The following is an 18,724-nucleotide window of genomic DNA, read 5'->3' as shown; positions in this document are numbered from 1 at the left end:
TTTTGGTTATTTTTACATCGAAGAACTGAAAATATCATCATCATAATCACCATTCATTATCATCACCACCAGTTCAATGGTCATTTGCTTGGTTTACACAAGTTAGCCAGTTGCTTCCAAATCTTTTTCCTTAACTGTCTGTGGTCTTGGATGTTATCTATTGTGGTCATGCCCATTATTTTCATATAATCCAACAATATCTCCAACCATATCTTCTTTGGCCTCCTTCATCTTCTAAAACTACATCTTGGTGCATCTCTTGACCTAATTATGCCTTCTATTTCACAAGCCCTGATGGCCTTAACAGTTTCTTCTTAATACACCTATTGTCTTCATTTCTTTTCCTAAGTCAGCATTCATCATCCCCTCACTTTTAACATTCCACACATACATCTGATCATTCCTTCTTCATTCTTCCCAGCCTTTCTTTATAGTATGCCTTAATCTGCCACATCACATTCCCATAGTCAGGACTATTTCTGACACAGCTTTCATTAGGATTTTTTTTAATGCCAGAGAGATTCCTTTAGAAATCAGAATGAAGTACAGTTCCTAGAATTTCTTTGCCATTCCTCTCACTCTCACACCTCCATATGTCCTCAGCATGTCTCTTAAATAGCAGAACTTCTCAACTTTCTACAAAACAAACTGATTTCTGATATAGAAATGTAGTACATCAAGATTCTGCAACTATCTTAGAAACTTTCTAGAAACAAAGGCCATCAGCCTTGCCACATACATACTACCGTTCACACCACTAAATCTTTTATGCTCCCACTTCTGAAAACCTCTTCATTGAATTAAGCGTCTCTCAAAACTTCTACCACTTTCTGCTGCAAAGCCATATATTGTACCCATGTCTTCTATGCCTTGTGCCTCTTCACTTCAGCTATCACCTTTATCTTTTCTAAATTAACTTTGAGGTCTTTTACTTACAAACTAGCTTTCCATTTCAGTATCTTCAGTTCTGCTTCACTTTTTACCATTAATATGAGAGCATCAGCAGACAAGACTACCTATAGCAAACCTTCATGTATTTCTCTAGTTATCACCTGCATCACTATCACGAAATGATACTGACTCAGGACAGATCCCTGGTACAGCTCTACCTTCACCTCAAAACTTTCACCTACCCCTTCACCCATTTCAAACCGTTTGTGCCTTCTCATACATTGACATCACCACAACCACTAACCATTTGTCCACATCTAACTTTCTAAATATCCATATCAGTATTTATTGCAGCACTCTGTCAAATGCTTTTTCCAGGCCTACAAATGCATAATATACTGCATAATATGCTTCTTTACCATCACCTAATGTTATTCCTGTATTTGATTGACAAAAAAGACAATCTGTTTTTCCCTTACCTGGTATTAAACTAAAAGACATTTTTATAACTTTAACCTGACCATTGATTTTAACCACCTTCTTTACCTGCGCCAAAAACTTTGCATACAGGAATGAGTAAACTTCTTATTCATATGCCATGTATTGCACAGGTCTATTGACCATTCAACTGTCAAGCAGTTGGAATTTCAACTTGGCCTGTCTTCATTTTCAGGGCTATTGCGATATCCTCTTTTGAAAATTTATAGCTTGGTATTTTTCTAACAAAGTATATTATTGTCCTATTTGTTCTTTTATGCAGGAATTTTTCTATGAACTTGTACCAGGTATCTTTAGTCCCATTACTATCAATTGTACTGACTTCCATGAGAGGTCAGAATATTTTTGTGAGAAAACACCTGCAGAAAAGACAAAGTCAGAAAATGAAGCAAATGGTCAAAACCAAAGTTCAAAGAGTGAAACGACAAAACTAGAAATGCTAATCCAAAATCAAAGTCTAAATTTACAGCTAAAGTCAATCCCAAAAATACCCAAAATAAAGCATGTAGTTCACAAAGAATGAATCTAATCTTCAATAAATGTGAGGTGGTGCAAGTTGACCTTTAAGCTGTCAATTTGCACAGCCATGACAATGAGCAATGCACTAAACTCAACATAGAAATGCTCCAAAAAAGACAGGGAAAATTTAGAAGCTTCAAAATAAAGACTATGTCTAAAAACTGATGCCAACAAAATCTCTGGGAGAGAAAACCCCTGAACACATGAATGTATACTTTTTATCTCTTCAGGAATGCCAGAGAAAAATTAAATGCAAACGGCAATTTTAACATCAATCATAATGTTTCTGTCTACATTTTTCAACCAATCCACACCTATTGTGTCCTGTGTTTCTTTTGCTGAATAGTTCTGAGTCTGTACACATTTTTCTATCCTTCCATATTCTGCAACTCACTTGTAAACTCATATCATTTGGCTTCTTACGCTTTTTTAACTACTTATCTAACATTCTGCTTTGCTTCCTTATGCATCAACCCGTCACCTTATGCCTTTGGTTTCTGTCAATCCTTAGAACATTTCTACAACATCTCCTCAACTGCCATCTCTACTTTACCTCAGCTTATGCTTTGTAAGTCTAAGGGCTTATTGGGGCAGACATGGGGGACAGTCACTCCTGCTGACAACAAACACCATTACTTGTTCATGTGAAATGAACCATGACCTTATTCTAGCTCTAAATCATGGGGCTAACTTCATGGTGAAAGGGGTGAAAATATGATTCCAGCTATTCAGATCCAGTTTTTGTCTAATTGTTTATAACGGTAGCTTCAGACAATAGGTTAGAACAGAGGACATCATATTAAAATAAACAATGCTATTTAAAGAACTTAAAAAAGACCATAACAGGGAGGCAAGAGGGTGCACTTTTCTTGCTTTTGAGGCTTTTAATATTTGTTTGGCCCTGGAGATTTGATTGCATAAATTGTGACCCTCCTTTGTAGTATCATCACATAACATACTCAGAAACCCTTAATCTATATTAATGATATCAAGATAACAGTCAATCCCAAATACAAAATACAGTCATGGAGAGAGCTTTGGTGAATCCTGCCTTCTATGCCCTGTTAGCAGATATTTCTTTAAATACAGTTTGAATTTTGTACAATTCAACCATTTTTGACATAAAGCTGTCCACACCAGAGAGAAATTAAACAAGCCGTATGCTGATGAAATAATTATTTATATCACTTACTCTGACCTTAGTGTCTCCACACAGGTCACATTCTGAGAATCAGAATTAAGAGTCACATATCAGTGTTTTTTTTCTTCTAGTTGTTTACAGAGTACAAAACAAAAATCATAATTGGATAAAGTAAAACACACAAAAAATGTACACTAGCCAAAGTATCATCATAGCCTTGGAAATCCAATAAGTGCAGTAAAAAAAAACGTATTAGTTGCATTAACCAAGTCCTGCATGCATCCACTTACCTTGTTAAGAGCTGCCACCCTCTGGGCAAGCTGGGCCTCTATCTCTGGCAGTGTCTCTGCCTTTTGGAGAGTCTGCTGCAGTTTTTGCTTGGCATCTTCTAACCACTCCTGCAACTGTCGGTTTTTCTCTTCACTCTGAACATATGCAGGAAGCCAACAAAACAAAGGAAGAAAAAAAGAAATGAGATAGATAGACAGACAGACAGACAGACAGACAGACAGACAGACAGACAGACAGACAGACAGACAGACAGACAGATAGATAGATAGATAGATAGATAGATAGATAGATAGATAGATAGATAGATAGATAGATAGATAGATAGATTTTTTACTTTAATCGTTAGGCTATAATGTAGCCTTATAGAATTTCCATCAATTATCCCCAAGTGGCCATCATATGTGTTTTAGGCCTAGTTTGATTTGAGGAAACCTGTATAATAGAATATTACCTGTCTGTATAATGACTCTTTGCTGGCCAGTTCATTCTCCAATTTGTCCTTTACATCATGCAGAGATGTTGCTTCTCTTTGAGCACTAAGGTATCGCCTCTCAAGTGTGGTGATCCTTTCCTCCATGTCCTCACGTTGACACAGTGCCTAGGAAATATATTACCATTACACAGGCAATCAGCATGGCAAGATGCCTAAAGTGAAGTTTGTTTGATGCAATGGCTTCTGTCACAATTTGACAAGAACAAGGCAAAACTTGCATATGGGGTTTACTTGCAGGAAGTCCTCATGTGCTATAGCAGCAGGAAACATTGGAGAAATGGACCAAAAAATATAACTGAGACCCAGTATAATGCGCAAAAGCTAGGACCTTCCATATTTTAATCTACAAGTGACCCACTCAATTTTTTTAAAACAATTCTCTCAGATACAGCTTTAAGAAGTAATCCTCGTGATATTCAATGCACTCACATGTTAGGGCAGGGGAAAGAGTTAATGAATACACTAGTAAAACAATGGGGAGTTGGGCGGCACGGTGGCGCAGTGGTAGCGCTGCTGCCTCGCAGTTAGGAGACCCGGGTTCGCTTCCCGGGTCCACCCTGCGTGGAGTTTGCATGTTCTCCCCGTGTCTGCGTGGGTTTCCTCCGGGCGCTCCGGTTTCCTCCCACAGTCCAAAGACATGCAGGTTAGGTGGATTGGCGATTCTAAATTGGCCCTAGTGTGTGCTTGGTGTTTGTGTGTGTCCTGCGGTGGGTTGGCACCCTGCCCGGGATTGTTTCCTGCCTTGTGCCCTGTGTTGGCTGGGATTGGCTCCAGCAGACCCCCGTGACCCTGTGTTCCGGATTCAGCGGGTTGGAAAATGGATGGATGTATCATAGAGTGAAGACTGAGATATGCAAAATATAAAGGAGGCTATAGAGGTAGCAGGTATTCATAATGAAAGTCTTGCTCAAATTTAGAAAAATATTAGTTTCTTAAAAAAGAAAGCATACTTTTGTTTTGTTTTGAATGCCTGAATGCCAGGCACTAAAATACCATGAAAAAGCAAACATCTTTTATATTATTCCATTCAATTCTATTAAATTAATGTTTATATGACACATTTCCTTTAAAGGATAGGTTCAGTAATTTTCAAGTCAAATTTATTTTTTCACAATTATGGTATTCCTCAATTTGCCAGTTTGAAGCCAAGAAAGTCCACTAGTTTAATCAAAATTATGAGACATTTTTAAACATTTTGTAAAACAATGTATTCATTTTGTTTTCAGAAAAGAAATATTTTTTTGAGATTCAGAAATTTTAAAAGAAGTCTGGCTGTGTTCTTCACCTATTGTCTGTCTTTGTCTATGGCAATCTTTTATCCTAGGACAAAGTTTCTTGTAACTCATCAAACAGCTGAAATTGCTGTTGTTATTTTGAGGGCAATTAAAGCACTAAGGATAAAAATTTTCTTAGCATTTGATATGTTCCACTATGAAGACTAGATTATATTTAGATCCATCACTAAACCTTATTATTGTAATCTGAGTTTAGGCATTCCTGTTTCCCTTTTTTGTCCGTTTTGTAGATTTACAAAACGTTTATTTATCATTCAATATATTTATTATTGTGACTTTAATATGGCATTATCTTGTTTGTTTTTCTTGTGAACTCCATTTTTTGTGTTAATTTTGCATGATAGGAACAATGTTATTTATACTGATTACTTTTGCTGCTAGTCTTATATATGGATGACAAGATTAGGCCCAAAATCATCATGAAATCCATGTAATGATGCGGTTTTGTTTTAAACTATTTTCTCAATATGCTAACCTTCAATCAAGAACATTTATTTTCTGTGTAGGTTTTTAAGTTGCTGAGCTAATTTCTACCATTTGTTCCTTTTTTAGTTTCTTACATACACAAAAAATCCACCCATGTTGTAAACAGAAAAAAGAATCATTGTCTCAGGAAAAACAGTGCAAAGAGTCTGTGATACAATTATTTTTTCCAGTTTTCTTAGATGTTATAAACATACCTCAGAAACACAAAAAGCATGTTTTCTGAAATCAAAAAGCCAGCAAATTTTAAAATTTAGTTTATATGTTTGTATAATGCTTCATATACCTCATATTTAACAGCAAACATGTATTTAAAAATGCATCATTTAAGAAAAGAATTAGAAGGCACCAGAAGTTGTAAAATTGTCCATCCTGGAAGTGGGTTGTCTCATTTATCCTGAAACTGCAAACAATCCCAATGCAACCAGTGAACCTGTAGAGTGTTACATCAACCTATGGTGGCCACATCCCACTGCTATACATCCTTGAACTATAGCCACTTCTGTATCTTCATAATGTGGCTGCTGGAGTTCAGCTGTGCTGATGTCGTGAAGCATGGTCAGCTCTTTATGCATTTCTGAACTGCATACCACTCAGTTGTGGTGATCCATTGTTGATCTGCTCAATGACTGCAGTTTTCCAGGAAACAAGGTCTCCAGGAGTGGGCATCAACATTAGAGTGCTTCCTGAATCAGGTTGCACTTTGCTTAGTTTGGCTTTAGTCTGATGGTCCAGGTGATGGTAAATATATCCCACAGGGGCTAGGCTCCATCAGTTTGGGGAGGTACAAAAATACTATGCAGAGGCTAGGTGGAATGCAGGCCAGAACTTGCTTCATGATGTAATGGCTGCACAGGGAAGCAGTTGTTTTGAAAATAGATGGAATCAGAAAATGGATCATAAAAAATAACTACCCAAGGTCAAAAACAGAAAGACAAGATTTAGTTAAGACAGCCCAGGATGTGAGACAAGAATTGCAAACAAAGAAACGTAGGGAGAATATCAGAAATAAGAATATGAAGTAAAGCCAAAACGCTACACATAAACATTAGTTGAGTGGCAAAAAAAAAAAAAATTACAAATTAGAAATTCTTTTAAGTACTCAAACAATAGCACCAAGGTATTAGGTTGTGTCTCCAAACTTAAACAATGAGCACTCTCCAGCTCAATAACCAGCTTATAGATCATTGTGCTGATGACTTTGCCTGGCAACTTATGATTGCATCTCTGTCTACAGGTGCTCAAATTAATGGTGCTTAATATGAAAACAAGATGGTGCTTTTGAAAACTAGATGGCGCCACAAAAGCATCTTTAATTTTTAACATTATTAAAATGCATCTGATACAAAGATCAATGTTTCAAATTGATTTCCTGATCACGAAACCCCCTCAAAACTAAGTCTCATTTATTTTTAGAGGCAAAGGGGAAACTGTAAAAAAATTAAAACAACAGATTATGACACATGAGATGTTCTAAGGTGGAAAAGATTGTCTTTTCTTGTGCCTCTCAAGCTAAAGTAACTTGCCATTAGCCACTGGTTAAGTCCCAGTAGCTGAATCAACATGACTTTTAAATTTTTATATTTTTATTTTGTAAATATTCCACATATTTTTATTTATGTATTCATTTTCAGAGTAATCCAATTCTTCAATTAATTTTTTTATGGAGTAATTTTCTTTATATTGAAAATGTTTTGCATCTTAGAGCACCGCCATTTGTGATTCTGTATGGATGCTACCATTCTGGGCATTAATGCTTGCTGCTACTATGCTTATTGCTATCACATGATGAAAAGGATGTTGTGATATCTGGGGCATTGGGACTCCTTTTGAAATAGATGGAACCTGGGTCTAGGAAGTCTAGGGAGTTTAGGACAGGCCAGGTTTACAACTATAAATGAAGGAACAAACAACAGTGTAAAAATAATATGCATAGTAATGTAAATTCTAACCCAACATTGAAATGCAATAGTAAAATGAGGAACACATTAAAAACAGCTTACCTTAATGTTAGAAATATCAAAAATAAAACAAGTGAGCTGGAGTTGTATATAGATGAGCATAATTATAATATTATTGCAATAACAGAAATATCAAAGATGGGGATGAGTATAACACAGAGAAATACACATTTTTAGGAAGGATAGATAGAACAGAAAAGGAGGTGGGGTTGCTGTACATGTCAAACAGAATTTCAGTTGAAGTACTCTTCAGTTGGATGATGAGTGTGATCTTACTGGAGACAAGTGGCTTCATCTAGAAAGTGTTAGGGAAAGAGGCCTTATTTTAGGAGTGTGTTATAAACCGCCCAATGTAAACAATAATTTCAACGCACATCTTTTTAATACTATTTAAAAGGCAACCTTACAGGGAGTTATGGGGGGTTTTAACTAACCGAATATTAACTTGGATGACCTTGAAAATAGAGGAGCACAAGAGTAGGACATTTTAGAAGTAATCAGGGGCTGTTTTTTAACACATTAATTTAAAGCACCAGCACTGGGAGAAGCCTGTCTCGAATTAGTATTTTGTAATAATCAGGAGAGAAATGATGGTGTAGAGGTGGTAAAATCACTAGGGTCAAGTGACCCCAATATACTGTAGTTCTCGGTGTTTTGGAAGATTTCAGATGCTAAGACTAAAACTGTTAAGTTTAACTTTGGTAGGGCAAATTTTGAGCAGATCTAGCAAAGTCTAAGGAGGATAGACTGGGATAAGCTTTTAAGTGTGTAGACAGCTAAGGAGAAGCGGAACATGTTTAAAAATGTTTAATATACAATGCAGGAAAGGTAAATATGTAATTTTGGAATTAGTAGGAAATTAAAAAAAACTGCAGTGGGTTAATAAAGAGTTGAAAAAGAAGCTGCAAAGGAAAAAAAGCTGTATAAGGCATATAAGACTAATAACTCCAATGTGAATCGTAAGGTGTACTGTATGTGAAAATGAGGGCAAACATTAAGAAGGGTATTAGGGAGGCTAAAAGGTAGTTAGAGAGGAATACAGTAATCCCTCCTCCATCGCGGGGGTTGCGTTCCAGAGCCACCCGCGAAATAAGAAAATCCGCGAAGTAGAAACCATATGTTTATATGGTTATTTTTATATTGTCATGCTTGGGTCACAGATTTGCGCAGAAACACAGGAGGTTGTAGAGAGACAGGAACGTTATTCAAACACTGCAAACAAACATTTGTCTCTTTTTCAAAAGTTTAAACTGTGCTCCATGACAAGACAGAGATGACAGTTCCATCTCACAATTAAAAGAATGCAAACATATCTTCCTCTTCAAAGGAGTGCGTGTCAGGAGCGCAGAATGTCACATAGATAGAGAAAACAATCTCTAGCAAACAAATCAATAGGGCTGTTTGGCTTTTAAGTATGCGAAGCACCGCGGCACAAAGCTGTTGAAGGCGGCAGCTCACACCCCCTCCGTCAGGAGCAGGGAGAGAGAGAGAGAGAGAGAGAGAGAGAGAGAGAGAGAGAGAGAGAGAGAGAGATAGATAGAGAGAGACAGAGTTTGTTTTTCAGTCAAAAATCAATACGTGCCCTTCGAGCTTTTAAGTATGCGAAGCACCGTGCAGCATGTCGTTTCAGGAAGCAGCTGCACAAAAGATAGCAACGTGAAGATAATCTTTCAGCATTTTTAGACGAGCGTCCGTATCGTCTAGGTGTGCGAACAGCCCCCCTGCTCAATCCCCCTATGTCAGGATCAGAGAAAGTCAGCGCAAGAGAGACAGAGAAAAGTAAGTTGGGTAGCTTCTCAGCCATCTGCCAATAGCATCCCTTGTATGAAATCAACTGGGCAAACCAACTGAGGAAGCATGTACCAGAAATTAAAAGACTCATTGTCCGCAGAAATCCGCGAACCAGCAAAAAATCCGCGATATATATTTAAATATGCTTACATATAAAATCCGCGATGGAGTGAAGCCGCGAAAGGCGAAGCGCGATATAGCGAGGGATCACTGTATAGCCGATAAGGCAAAACATGACCCAGAGAGATTCTTTCCATATTTTAGTAGTAAAAGATGCAGTGCAGCAGAAATAGTAAAGGAGAGTTAAAAAATACAGACAGTAAAAAAGCAGATGCTCTAAATTTACACTTTTCTGCGGTTTTCACATGTGAGGAAGTAGATAACCTCCCTGTGGTAACAGGGACTACTAAGGAGGTACTGAGTGATTTGGAAATTGTAGAGGAAGAAATACTGCTTAGATTAAATAAGCTGAAATCAAACAAATCATCAGGACCAGGTAATATTTACCCTCGAGCTCTTAAGGAGGCAAGCAAGTACATATATAAACACTTGACACATATTTATAGGAAGTCACTCTGAAAAGGGAAAATTCTAAAGGACTGGAAAATGGCTAATATTATCCCATTATAAAAAAGGTGACTTAGCAGATTCAAGCAACTATAGGCCAGTAAGCTTAATGTATATTACAGGAAAATTAATGGAAGGAATTATCAAGTATAAGATTGAGCAACACATGGCAAAAACATTTTACTGAACAGTCCAACATGCTGGAAATCTATGAGGAAGCAACAAAGGTTATGATCAAAGTGGAGCATATGAAGTTATTCATCTTGATTTTCAGAAAGCATCTGATAGGCTGCCACATGAGAGGTTGGACATCAGAGTAAAAGAAGTGGGAGTTCAGGGTGTTGTTTATAGATGGGTGAAAAATTGGCACAGGCACAGGAAGCAGAAGGTGATGGTGTGTGGAACCTAATCAGCATTGGCTGACGTTATGAGTGGTGGACCACAGAGGTCAGTGCTAGGGCCGCTGATATTTTTAATATACAGTATATAAATGATTTGAATATGAATATGAATAACAAGCTGGTTAAGTTTGCAGATGATACCAAGAAAAGTGGGCTGCCAGATAATCTAGAATCCATTGAATCATTACAGAGGGACTTGAACAGCATACAGGCTTGGGCAGAGTTTGAAAATCAAAAGTAAACCTTATGAGAAGGATTTAGAAGTCATAGTGGACTCGATACTATCAACTTCCAGACAGTGTTCAGAAGATATTCAAAAGGCTAACAGAATGTTAGGTTATATAGCATGATCTGTAGAGCACAAGTCCAAGGAGGTTATGCTCAAGATTTATAACACACTGGAGAGGCCTCATTTAAAGTACTGTGTACAGTTTTAGTCTTCAGGCTACAAAAAGGACATAGCAGCACTACAGAAAGCTGGAGAAGAGCAACTAGGGTCATTCCAGGGTTACAAGGGATGATTTATGAGGAAAGATTAAATGAGCTAAGCCTTTTCAGTTTAAGTAAAATAAGATTAAAAGGAGACATGATTGAAGTCTTTAAAATTATGAAGGGAATTAGTACATTGGATACAGTTGGAAATTTCTTAAGGGTAAACTTTTTTTTTACACAGAGAAACATAGACACATGGAATAGGCTACTAAGTAGTGTGGTAGACAATAGACAGGGATTTTTAAAACTAGACTTGATGTTATTTTAGAAAAAATAAGTGTATAGTAATGGTGAGCTTTGTTGGGCTGATTGACCTGTTCTTGTCTAGTTGGTCTAACGCTCTAAAGTGATGTCAATAGGGATGATATGATGGTTGCCAACTATCACCTCTGGTTTTCCAAGATTATGGATAGAAAAACAAAGCATTTCTAAAAAAGGTCTTTTTTGTTCAACAATTTAGTGTGTTTATTAGGTTATGAGTTTTGATTAGCATATTGGGTTCTGCAGCTAGATTGTCTTTGTCCTTTGGTTACGACCCTTGTTAAGATTCATTATTCCTCTGTCTACCTCCATGTTTTACACATTTCAGCCCTGTGCTCCATTTACAGCTGGACCCACTCACATGGTCAAAGGCATCATTTATGTGAGGCAGCATGTAAGAGTAGCAGTACATTGTGACAGTGTTTGGACATTACAGTTATCCTGGATGGAAGCTGTGCAGGTGGATGTTCAGGTTTCAGGATCTGCCTGAGTAGCTATTTTTGCCAGATGCTGACTGCCAACTCTAAGATTCTTTGATGGTGGTGTAGACCTATTAGAAGCCTTTTGATGTTGATGGCATGAAGCCGCAGAGTGTTTTGTGATACCAGCACATATTCAAACTAGAGGTTCCTAAACATCTTTTAACACCTCCAGTATTCGATGCTTCAGCCCCAGTAGCAATCCCACCCTCACCAAGGAGATAGTAGAACTGGTGTCTAGTAGGGGCTTCAATAATATAGCAGCACAGGCATGGGCCACTTAAAGGACCCAGACAGCCAATTAAGTTGTTTGTTCAATGAGGACCGGGGAATGAATTTCGGTTGGGGCTATGGACAGACCTGATCCTTGTGGTTCTTCCTGCAGCAAGCCAACATCTACTTTCTGCATGGCAGCAGATTGATTGCTTGCTATGTGTCTTATTCCCTTAATTCATTGTCTGGCAGGGCTGTTGAGGCTCTCTGAATAGGCACAAGATGGCTTCAACCCTCTCAGTTTCTTCAAGTGCCTTGCTAAGACTCCTAGGTGTTGGCAAATGTTGGATCTTCATTGTTGCTAACATTTGAAGGAAGGTATGAAGATAAGCTTCTATTGAAGGTCCTACGGAAACTCCAGGTATCTCTGATAGGTAAGCGACAAGAGGTCCGTTGCCAGTACTCCAAGCTTTCATGGTCCCTTCTTTCTCTAGTAAACAGGAGACATCCTGATTATATTATAGCAGCTTCTTTTGCTTTAATTCCCTCTTAAGTGCTGTTTCCATCCCAGTCACGTGTCCCTGGTCCTCCATGTGTATATCTAGCAATGGACTTGCTGCTACTGCTTCTAATGCCATCTCCAGGTGTCCTTCTGTTAGGCCCCCATCCCATTTATTGTGACTAGTGGTTGAGGGCATACCTGGATGTCGTACATTTCCCACAACATCTAACCATTGCATCTTAGTTGATTTCTTAGATGTTTTTTAGAGGTTTTCTAGATGCCGGAACTCAGCTTCAAGGCTCTCCATCAACAACTTGGAAGAGCCAAGCAAGTCCATTCTGGGTCTCTGCAGCATTCAGTGCATTGCTGACTTGAATTGTAATTGTTCTCCTTTTCCTGCTTCCAAATCTAATGTAGCCCAGCATGATACTTCCCAGCACCGACCCAATGGATTCATGCTCACAGTATGCTCTTTTAGTAAGCTTGTTATCCTTAATAAAGGCTGCGTGCTTCAGCCACTCTAAGTTAGTGACATGTGACTGTGGCATGTTCGTCATATTAATAGGATCCCCTACATCTAGCATTAATGCTGCTCATATGAATGATGGAATTCCAGCTCTTACTTCTGATGACTTGTCATTAATGTCATCCCTCAACTGATGCAACTTATTAGAGCAGTTATAATATGAAACTGTTAAAGCCTATGGTAATAATGGTAAAACTACAGAGATGTCAAAAGCAGTAGATGACAATGGTCTTAAGAAAATAACAGAAATACAGCCACTGAAATTTCACTTATGACTGAGGATATGTATACAATTAAAGATGAACTGTTACATTTTTATAAGATTACCTAAAAAACTAAGACAAGAAACTGTTCAGACATAAAAAACATGCATCTCCTGCATCAGGTTCTGTAGATTTTTCTAAAGACCGTCCTTAAGTGAAAAACATGTAAAACTGAAAAAGAGGCAAATAAAACTCAAAGTAGGAAAAGATACTAATGAAGGAATCTTCAGCTTAATAGCAATAATACAAAAATACCTTGGTGATGATAAAGATGTGTATATGTGTTTAATTTATTATGAATGAGCATTGATCATTTTAATCATAAAAAAAAATGCTAAAATTCTTAAAACAACTGGATATTTATTCCAAAGATTCAAGATGAATTCATTATTTGTATTTTAATCAAAAATCATTTATTCAAGCAGATTATGGTTTATTGCCAAAATTGGATTAAGAAGACCAGTGGGGTTGTTTCTAATAACTTAACATATGCTAATAACACTGATGATGACAAGATTTAAAATGATACTATTTAAGCGGGAAAATAACTTGGTGTTACAATACTTTCAAAGAAAACAAAGTACAAGCTGGTTGAAAGAAATGTGACAGTGCAGTGGAGAGTAAAATTGGAAATATCTAGCGATAATTATTTTTAAAATTGTCTTTATCAAATAACTTTGAGCCATACTTTTATTTAAAAATAACTAGGGGGCTTTGCCCCCTGCTTGGTTCGCTTGCCAACCCCTGTGTTTGGTTTTCTGGATACACACTTTTAAGATTTTTTTTCCTTTGAATTGTTGCTATTTCATTAGTTTCACTTTTATTTCAGAACTTTGGTAAAAACAACATTTGGAATTTTTCGAGTCCCAACATGCTGAATCTTTTAAATTAGGTCAGTGTGACGTGTGTTTAATGACTTTGTACCATAATTCAGGATATGTTTCTCTGTTTGGAATTTCAGCACAGAGAAAACGATCTACATCATCAGCAGTTAATTTTTTTTGCAAAGTAACTAATAAATGCATGTGAGGTAAACCCCGTTTTTGAAATTCTCTGACTTAAACTTTAAAGCCTTGTAATATTTACATACTTCTGACACTATGTCCATATATTCGATCTCTAATCGCCTTTTCGTTATTTCTCCGAGTAATAATTTCTCTTTGTTTGCGCTAATGCGATGTTTACTTTCTTTGTTTTGACACTTCTGTTTTTTTCTGCTTTCATATTCTGTATCTTGCTCTGCATGTGTTTTGCACCAACGTTTTTTTTGAGTCTGTTTTCATTATCTATAACCTGCTCTGCATGTGTTTGGCCTCCTTGTTTTTTAGATAGATAGATATATAGATAGATAGATAGATAGATAGATAGATACTTTATTAATCCCAAGGGGAAATTCACTTCTTTATGATGTTTTACTTCGCTTTGTCCTGCTTTTTTCTCAATGACACCTGGTCCGCGGTGATTATTTTCCCTTTTTTCAAGTAATAATTTCTGTTTGTTTGCGCTACTGCAATCTTTGCTTTCTTTTTTAAATACTTTCTAATTTTCCTGCTTTTGTATTCTTTAACTTTCTCTGCATGTGTATCGTGCCAACGTATTTTTTGAACCTTTCGAATTCCACTGCTTTCATAATCTCTAACCTGCTCTGCATGTGTATAACGCCAATGTTTTTGAATGTCTTTATGAAGTTTCTACTTTGTCTTTTACTCTTTGTCTTTTCATTATAAGCCCAATTGGACGTGCTTTTTTTCAGTTCCACTTGTTCCGGGCTGATAATTACTTTCCTTATTTTCTGAATTTGCATCTAGATTATTCTTTTTCTTTTTTGCATTTTTTTCTTTCCAACGTTTTTGAGTGTCTTTTCTCTGTGCTGATCTTTCTTCTTCGCTTAGTTGTCGACGTTTCATCTACAACGTATTGTCCTTATACGCTTTATATGTGCTCAAAGCCCTTGCATGACTGAGTGTTTTGCTGCCCATAGTCTTATTTGATATTGGTTGTAAGTAGGGCGTGTTTTGCAAGAATTTCATGTTCTATGTCCCGTCTCCCTAATCTTTCTTTCTCAGGATTTTTTTTTTATAATAGATAATGTTTAAGGGAAGTTGGATAAGTCAGTTGCTGCTTGGGTAGATTTATGAGTACATTTATGAGTATTGTTAAGAGCTGCTCTGGAGGACTGAAATTATTGCATCGAACTGGTTGTAACCAATTGCACAGGAGTGCTGTGCTTTAACCTGTGCTGTGCTGAGTGCAAAACATCTGCTTTGAAACTCTATCTAAAACATCAGAAGTAATGATTTAATTGTACAGGTATAATTTATGAGATATAGAAGCATGAATAGTTCTTTCCTTCCCCAGAGAACAGCCTCGGAGAATACTGGTGGCCGAGATTAAAGGCCAGGGATGGAATCGAGGCTGAGTCATGCCTGAGAGGGAGCTGATGCAATATACTGGTGCAAGAGACCTGTTAAGGACCACCAGGCCTGGATATATTGAGACTTACAGAGGTATGCTGTTGTCTCTTCTATCACATCCATAGAGGAACAATGCTGTGTCTTTGCAATTACATCAAAGGGCAATGCCGGACCACATTGGACCTTTGAGAAATCAACATACTAAGACAGAGCCTAAGCAAGCAAGATGAACCAATTACTATCCAGGTTGTATTGGTATTATTTTCACATTCATTTTACTCTGCTTATATTTTAGTCACAAGAGGAAACCTTAAGTTAATCTGTGAATAAAAAGTGTATCTTTCCCTAAGAGCCTGTTCTGGTACATTATTTAATTGCATGGGGTTATAGACATAAAAGGAAAATGCAGGTATTTTACTCTAAAAGAGATCAATCCTGACAGTGACTGCACTGGTAAGAATAAACTTACCAGGGCTATAGAATGAATTTGGGGCCTTCTGTTAAGGTCTACATAGCAAAGAATCGGGAAAGAGCAGGAAAATATGGCCACCCTAGGACCATACCATGACAAAAAAAGTACCAAGAATCAAGGTCAAAACTGATGGAGAAGACATCAGACCTGGAGTACTATGTATAGTTTTGGTCCCAAGATTACAAAAAGGACATTGCAGGAGTAGAAAAAATCCGGAGAAGAGCAAGGCTGATTCCAAGGCTACAGGGGATAAATTATGAGGAAAGATTAAAAGAGCTGTGCCTTTTCAGTTTAAGCTAAAGATGATTAAGAGGTGACATAAGTGAAGTGTTTAAAATTATGAAAGGAATTAGTACAGTGGATTTCAACTTTTATATTAAAATGAGTTCATCAAGAATGCAGGGACATAGCTGGGAACTTGTTAAGTGTAAATTTCACATGGCAAGCTTTTTTAGGCTGAATGGCCTGTTCTCATCTAGATTGTTCTAATTTTCTAATAAACCATTTACCTGGGTCATATAATAAAACAAGGTATGAAATGCAAATCAGAAATGAAAACAAGAATTAAGATAGCTAGAGGTGTATTTAACAGCATGTAATGATTAGAACAGCAAGCAAAGCTGATTAGTGTAAAAACAAGAATGAAGAACATAGAGGTTTTTGAAAAATGGGTTTATACACAGTTGCTGAAGATACTTTTAATAGTAAAAATAAATAATTTGGATGTTCTAAATCTAGTGAATTGAAAGAGATAAGTAATTCCCATAATCAAGAAGAGGAAAGTTGCATATTTTGGCTATTTTTTAGGACACGACAACATGGTAACATGATTTCTTGAAGGACAATAGAGGGTTAAGTAGTGGAAGACCAAGAATAGGCTGGCTCATGAACACCAAGGAACGGACTGACATCAACAGATATGAAGAACTTTTTTGGAAAGTTTAAAACCATCAGCAATGGAAAATCATAACAACCAACCCTCATATGAATGATGGCACTGAATGATAATGATGAAAAAAAACAACTAACACATTTGTAACTTTCAATATCATACTCATTCCCATCTTTATTATGTACCTACATTTCTGTTATTGCTATGATAACATAATTTTGTGTAGCTACATATAACTTCAACTAACTTATTTTATGTCTGATACCCCTAGAAATCTGTAATGCATTACTCACTTTATTCAAGCTTTATCATTGTGGCATAGAAATGTTCAAACTATTTTGTATATTTGTATTGATGCTGCTATCTTTTCCTTTATTTGAATTTCAAAACAAACTATTCTGCTCTATATATCTTCCAATATATTCGTACCACTCCAGGTCACATATCACCCATTAACGGAACAGGTCCCATCTGTTCCAGAAGGAGCCACAGTGTCTCATAAACTTATGCTCCTCTATTTTACACTTTAAAATTTGAGCCACAAGATAAATCTTCAAATCTCCTAAGTCTTGCCTGAACTAGCATGTAACATAGACACACTTTTAGAGAAGACTTCCTTGTCAGTTCTGCTCCTTAGTTTTGCATTTAACATTTTAAATTGGGATTATAAAAATGGCAGTCTGCCCTATCATATGTCATTTGTGCCAATGTGAACAATGACAAGTGGACCCATTACAGCCCTGGGCAGGAACCTATCCAACCTTCTACGGATGTCCCCAACTTATACATCCAGAGGCAACACACATTACAATATTCTCTGTCCCTGGAGCAAATCTGTGTTTCAGTACTCAAATAGTTCAGTTCCCCACTATCCCTACATCTATCTCTCTTTCTAGTAACTGAGGTGACCCATTGGTGCTCATCCCTCATCTCTCCCTATTACCTCAGTTATCAGAGGCACTGTCTAGCTTCATAAGGTCCTGAAAATGTTTTTATGCATCCAACTTTGAGGCTGATATCCCTGAACAGTGTGCATCTCTAGCCTTGCACTTACATCCCACCATGACCAATCAGTATCCAGCTCTATAATCTGAAGCATCTTCCTGCACCACATCTTCCTAATAGACACCTCTTCCAAATCTACCAGTTTCTTAGTACAATGCTTGAACATGTACTCTACACAATTATGTAAGCACTTAGCAGCTGTTTTTAAGTTGTAAAACTGCATTAATTTGGGGTTTCCAAGAACAAAGATGTTTATATAAAAATGCATTTACCTCCTTATTTCTTAAATTTAATTTTATAACTGCATTATTGGTCTTTATGTGACAAAGAGCAATATACAGAAATAAACTGTGAAACCTATCAGTTGTGTAGCTTGTAAAATTTCTTTGTACAGAACACAAAAAGTAAAATGTCTACACAGGGCATTATCTCCCCAGGTTCATTACATAGCAGCCCCCTGTGTTGTGGCAAGGCCCTGAATTCCCACAGGGCATAATGGGAATTGGAATTCTTTGGTTCACCCCAGTTGTGTTCTGTGGGCACCCACACGGGATGTGGTGGGGACTGGGGAGCCCTACTTTGTCAGGTTGCCACCTCACCTGGAAGTGTTCCCAGATGAGACCTGTGGGACTCCAGAAATACTACAAGGTTTCATGTAAAGGGAGCTGCCTGCCACTGCTCCAGGAGCCAGAGTCAGGAGGAGGAACATGAAGCTTGCTGGGAGGAATGGAGGAGGCAGTGATGGAGAACGAAAAACAAGGCACTGCAGGGTACTGTATATCATGTGCTCCTTTGTATTTGTGATTGTGGTGTGGGAAATGCATGACAAGGAAGAGCTTCCCATAATAAAAAACTATTTGTGTTTGCAGAACCT

The 18,724-nt window shown here is 37.3% G+C and overlaps 2 protein-coding genes across 2 annotated transcripts in view; both read right to left on the bottom strand.

The window, feature by feature from the left end:
* Window positions 1–18,724, bottom strand: part of LOC127529574 (uncharacterized) — an 813,564-nt gene that overhangs the window by 475,722 nt on the left and 319,118 nt on the right. The window lies entirely within an intron of this gene.
* Window positions 1–18,724, bottom strand: part of ppfia3 (PTPRF interacting protein alpha 3) — a 454,572-nt gene that overhangs the window by 254,102 nt on the left and 181,746 nt on the right. The window contains 2 exon segments of the mRNA XM_028813664.2: window positions 3,340–3,474; window positions 3,792–3,938. Of these exon segments, the coding sequence (XP_028669497.2) occupies window positions 3,340–3,474; window positions 3,792–3,938 (282 nt within the window).

Source organism: Erpetoichthys calabaricus, chromosome 11 (assembly GCF_900747795.2).
Source record: "Erpetoichthys calabaricus chromosome 11, fErpCal1.3, whole genome shotgun sequence".
Lineage (NCBI taxonomy): Eukaryota > Metazoa > Chordata > Cladistia > Polypteriformes > Polypteridae > Erpetoichthys > Erpetoichthys calabaricus.
The sequence above is the reverse complement of the archived record's forward strand: the minus strand, read 5'-3'. Positions and strand labels throughout refer to the sequence as shown.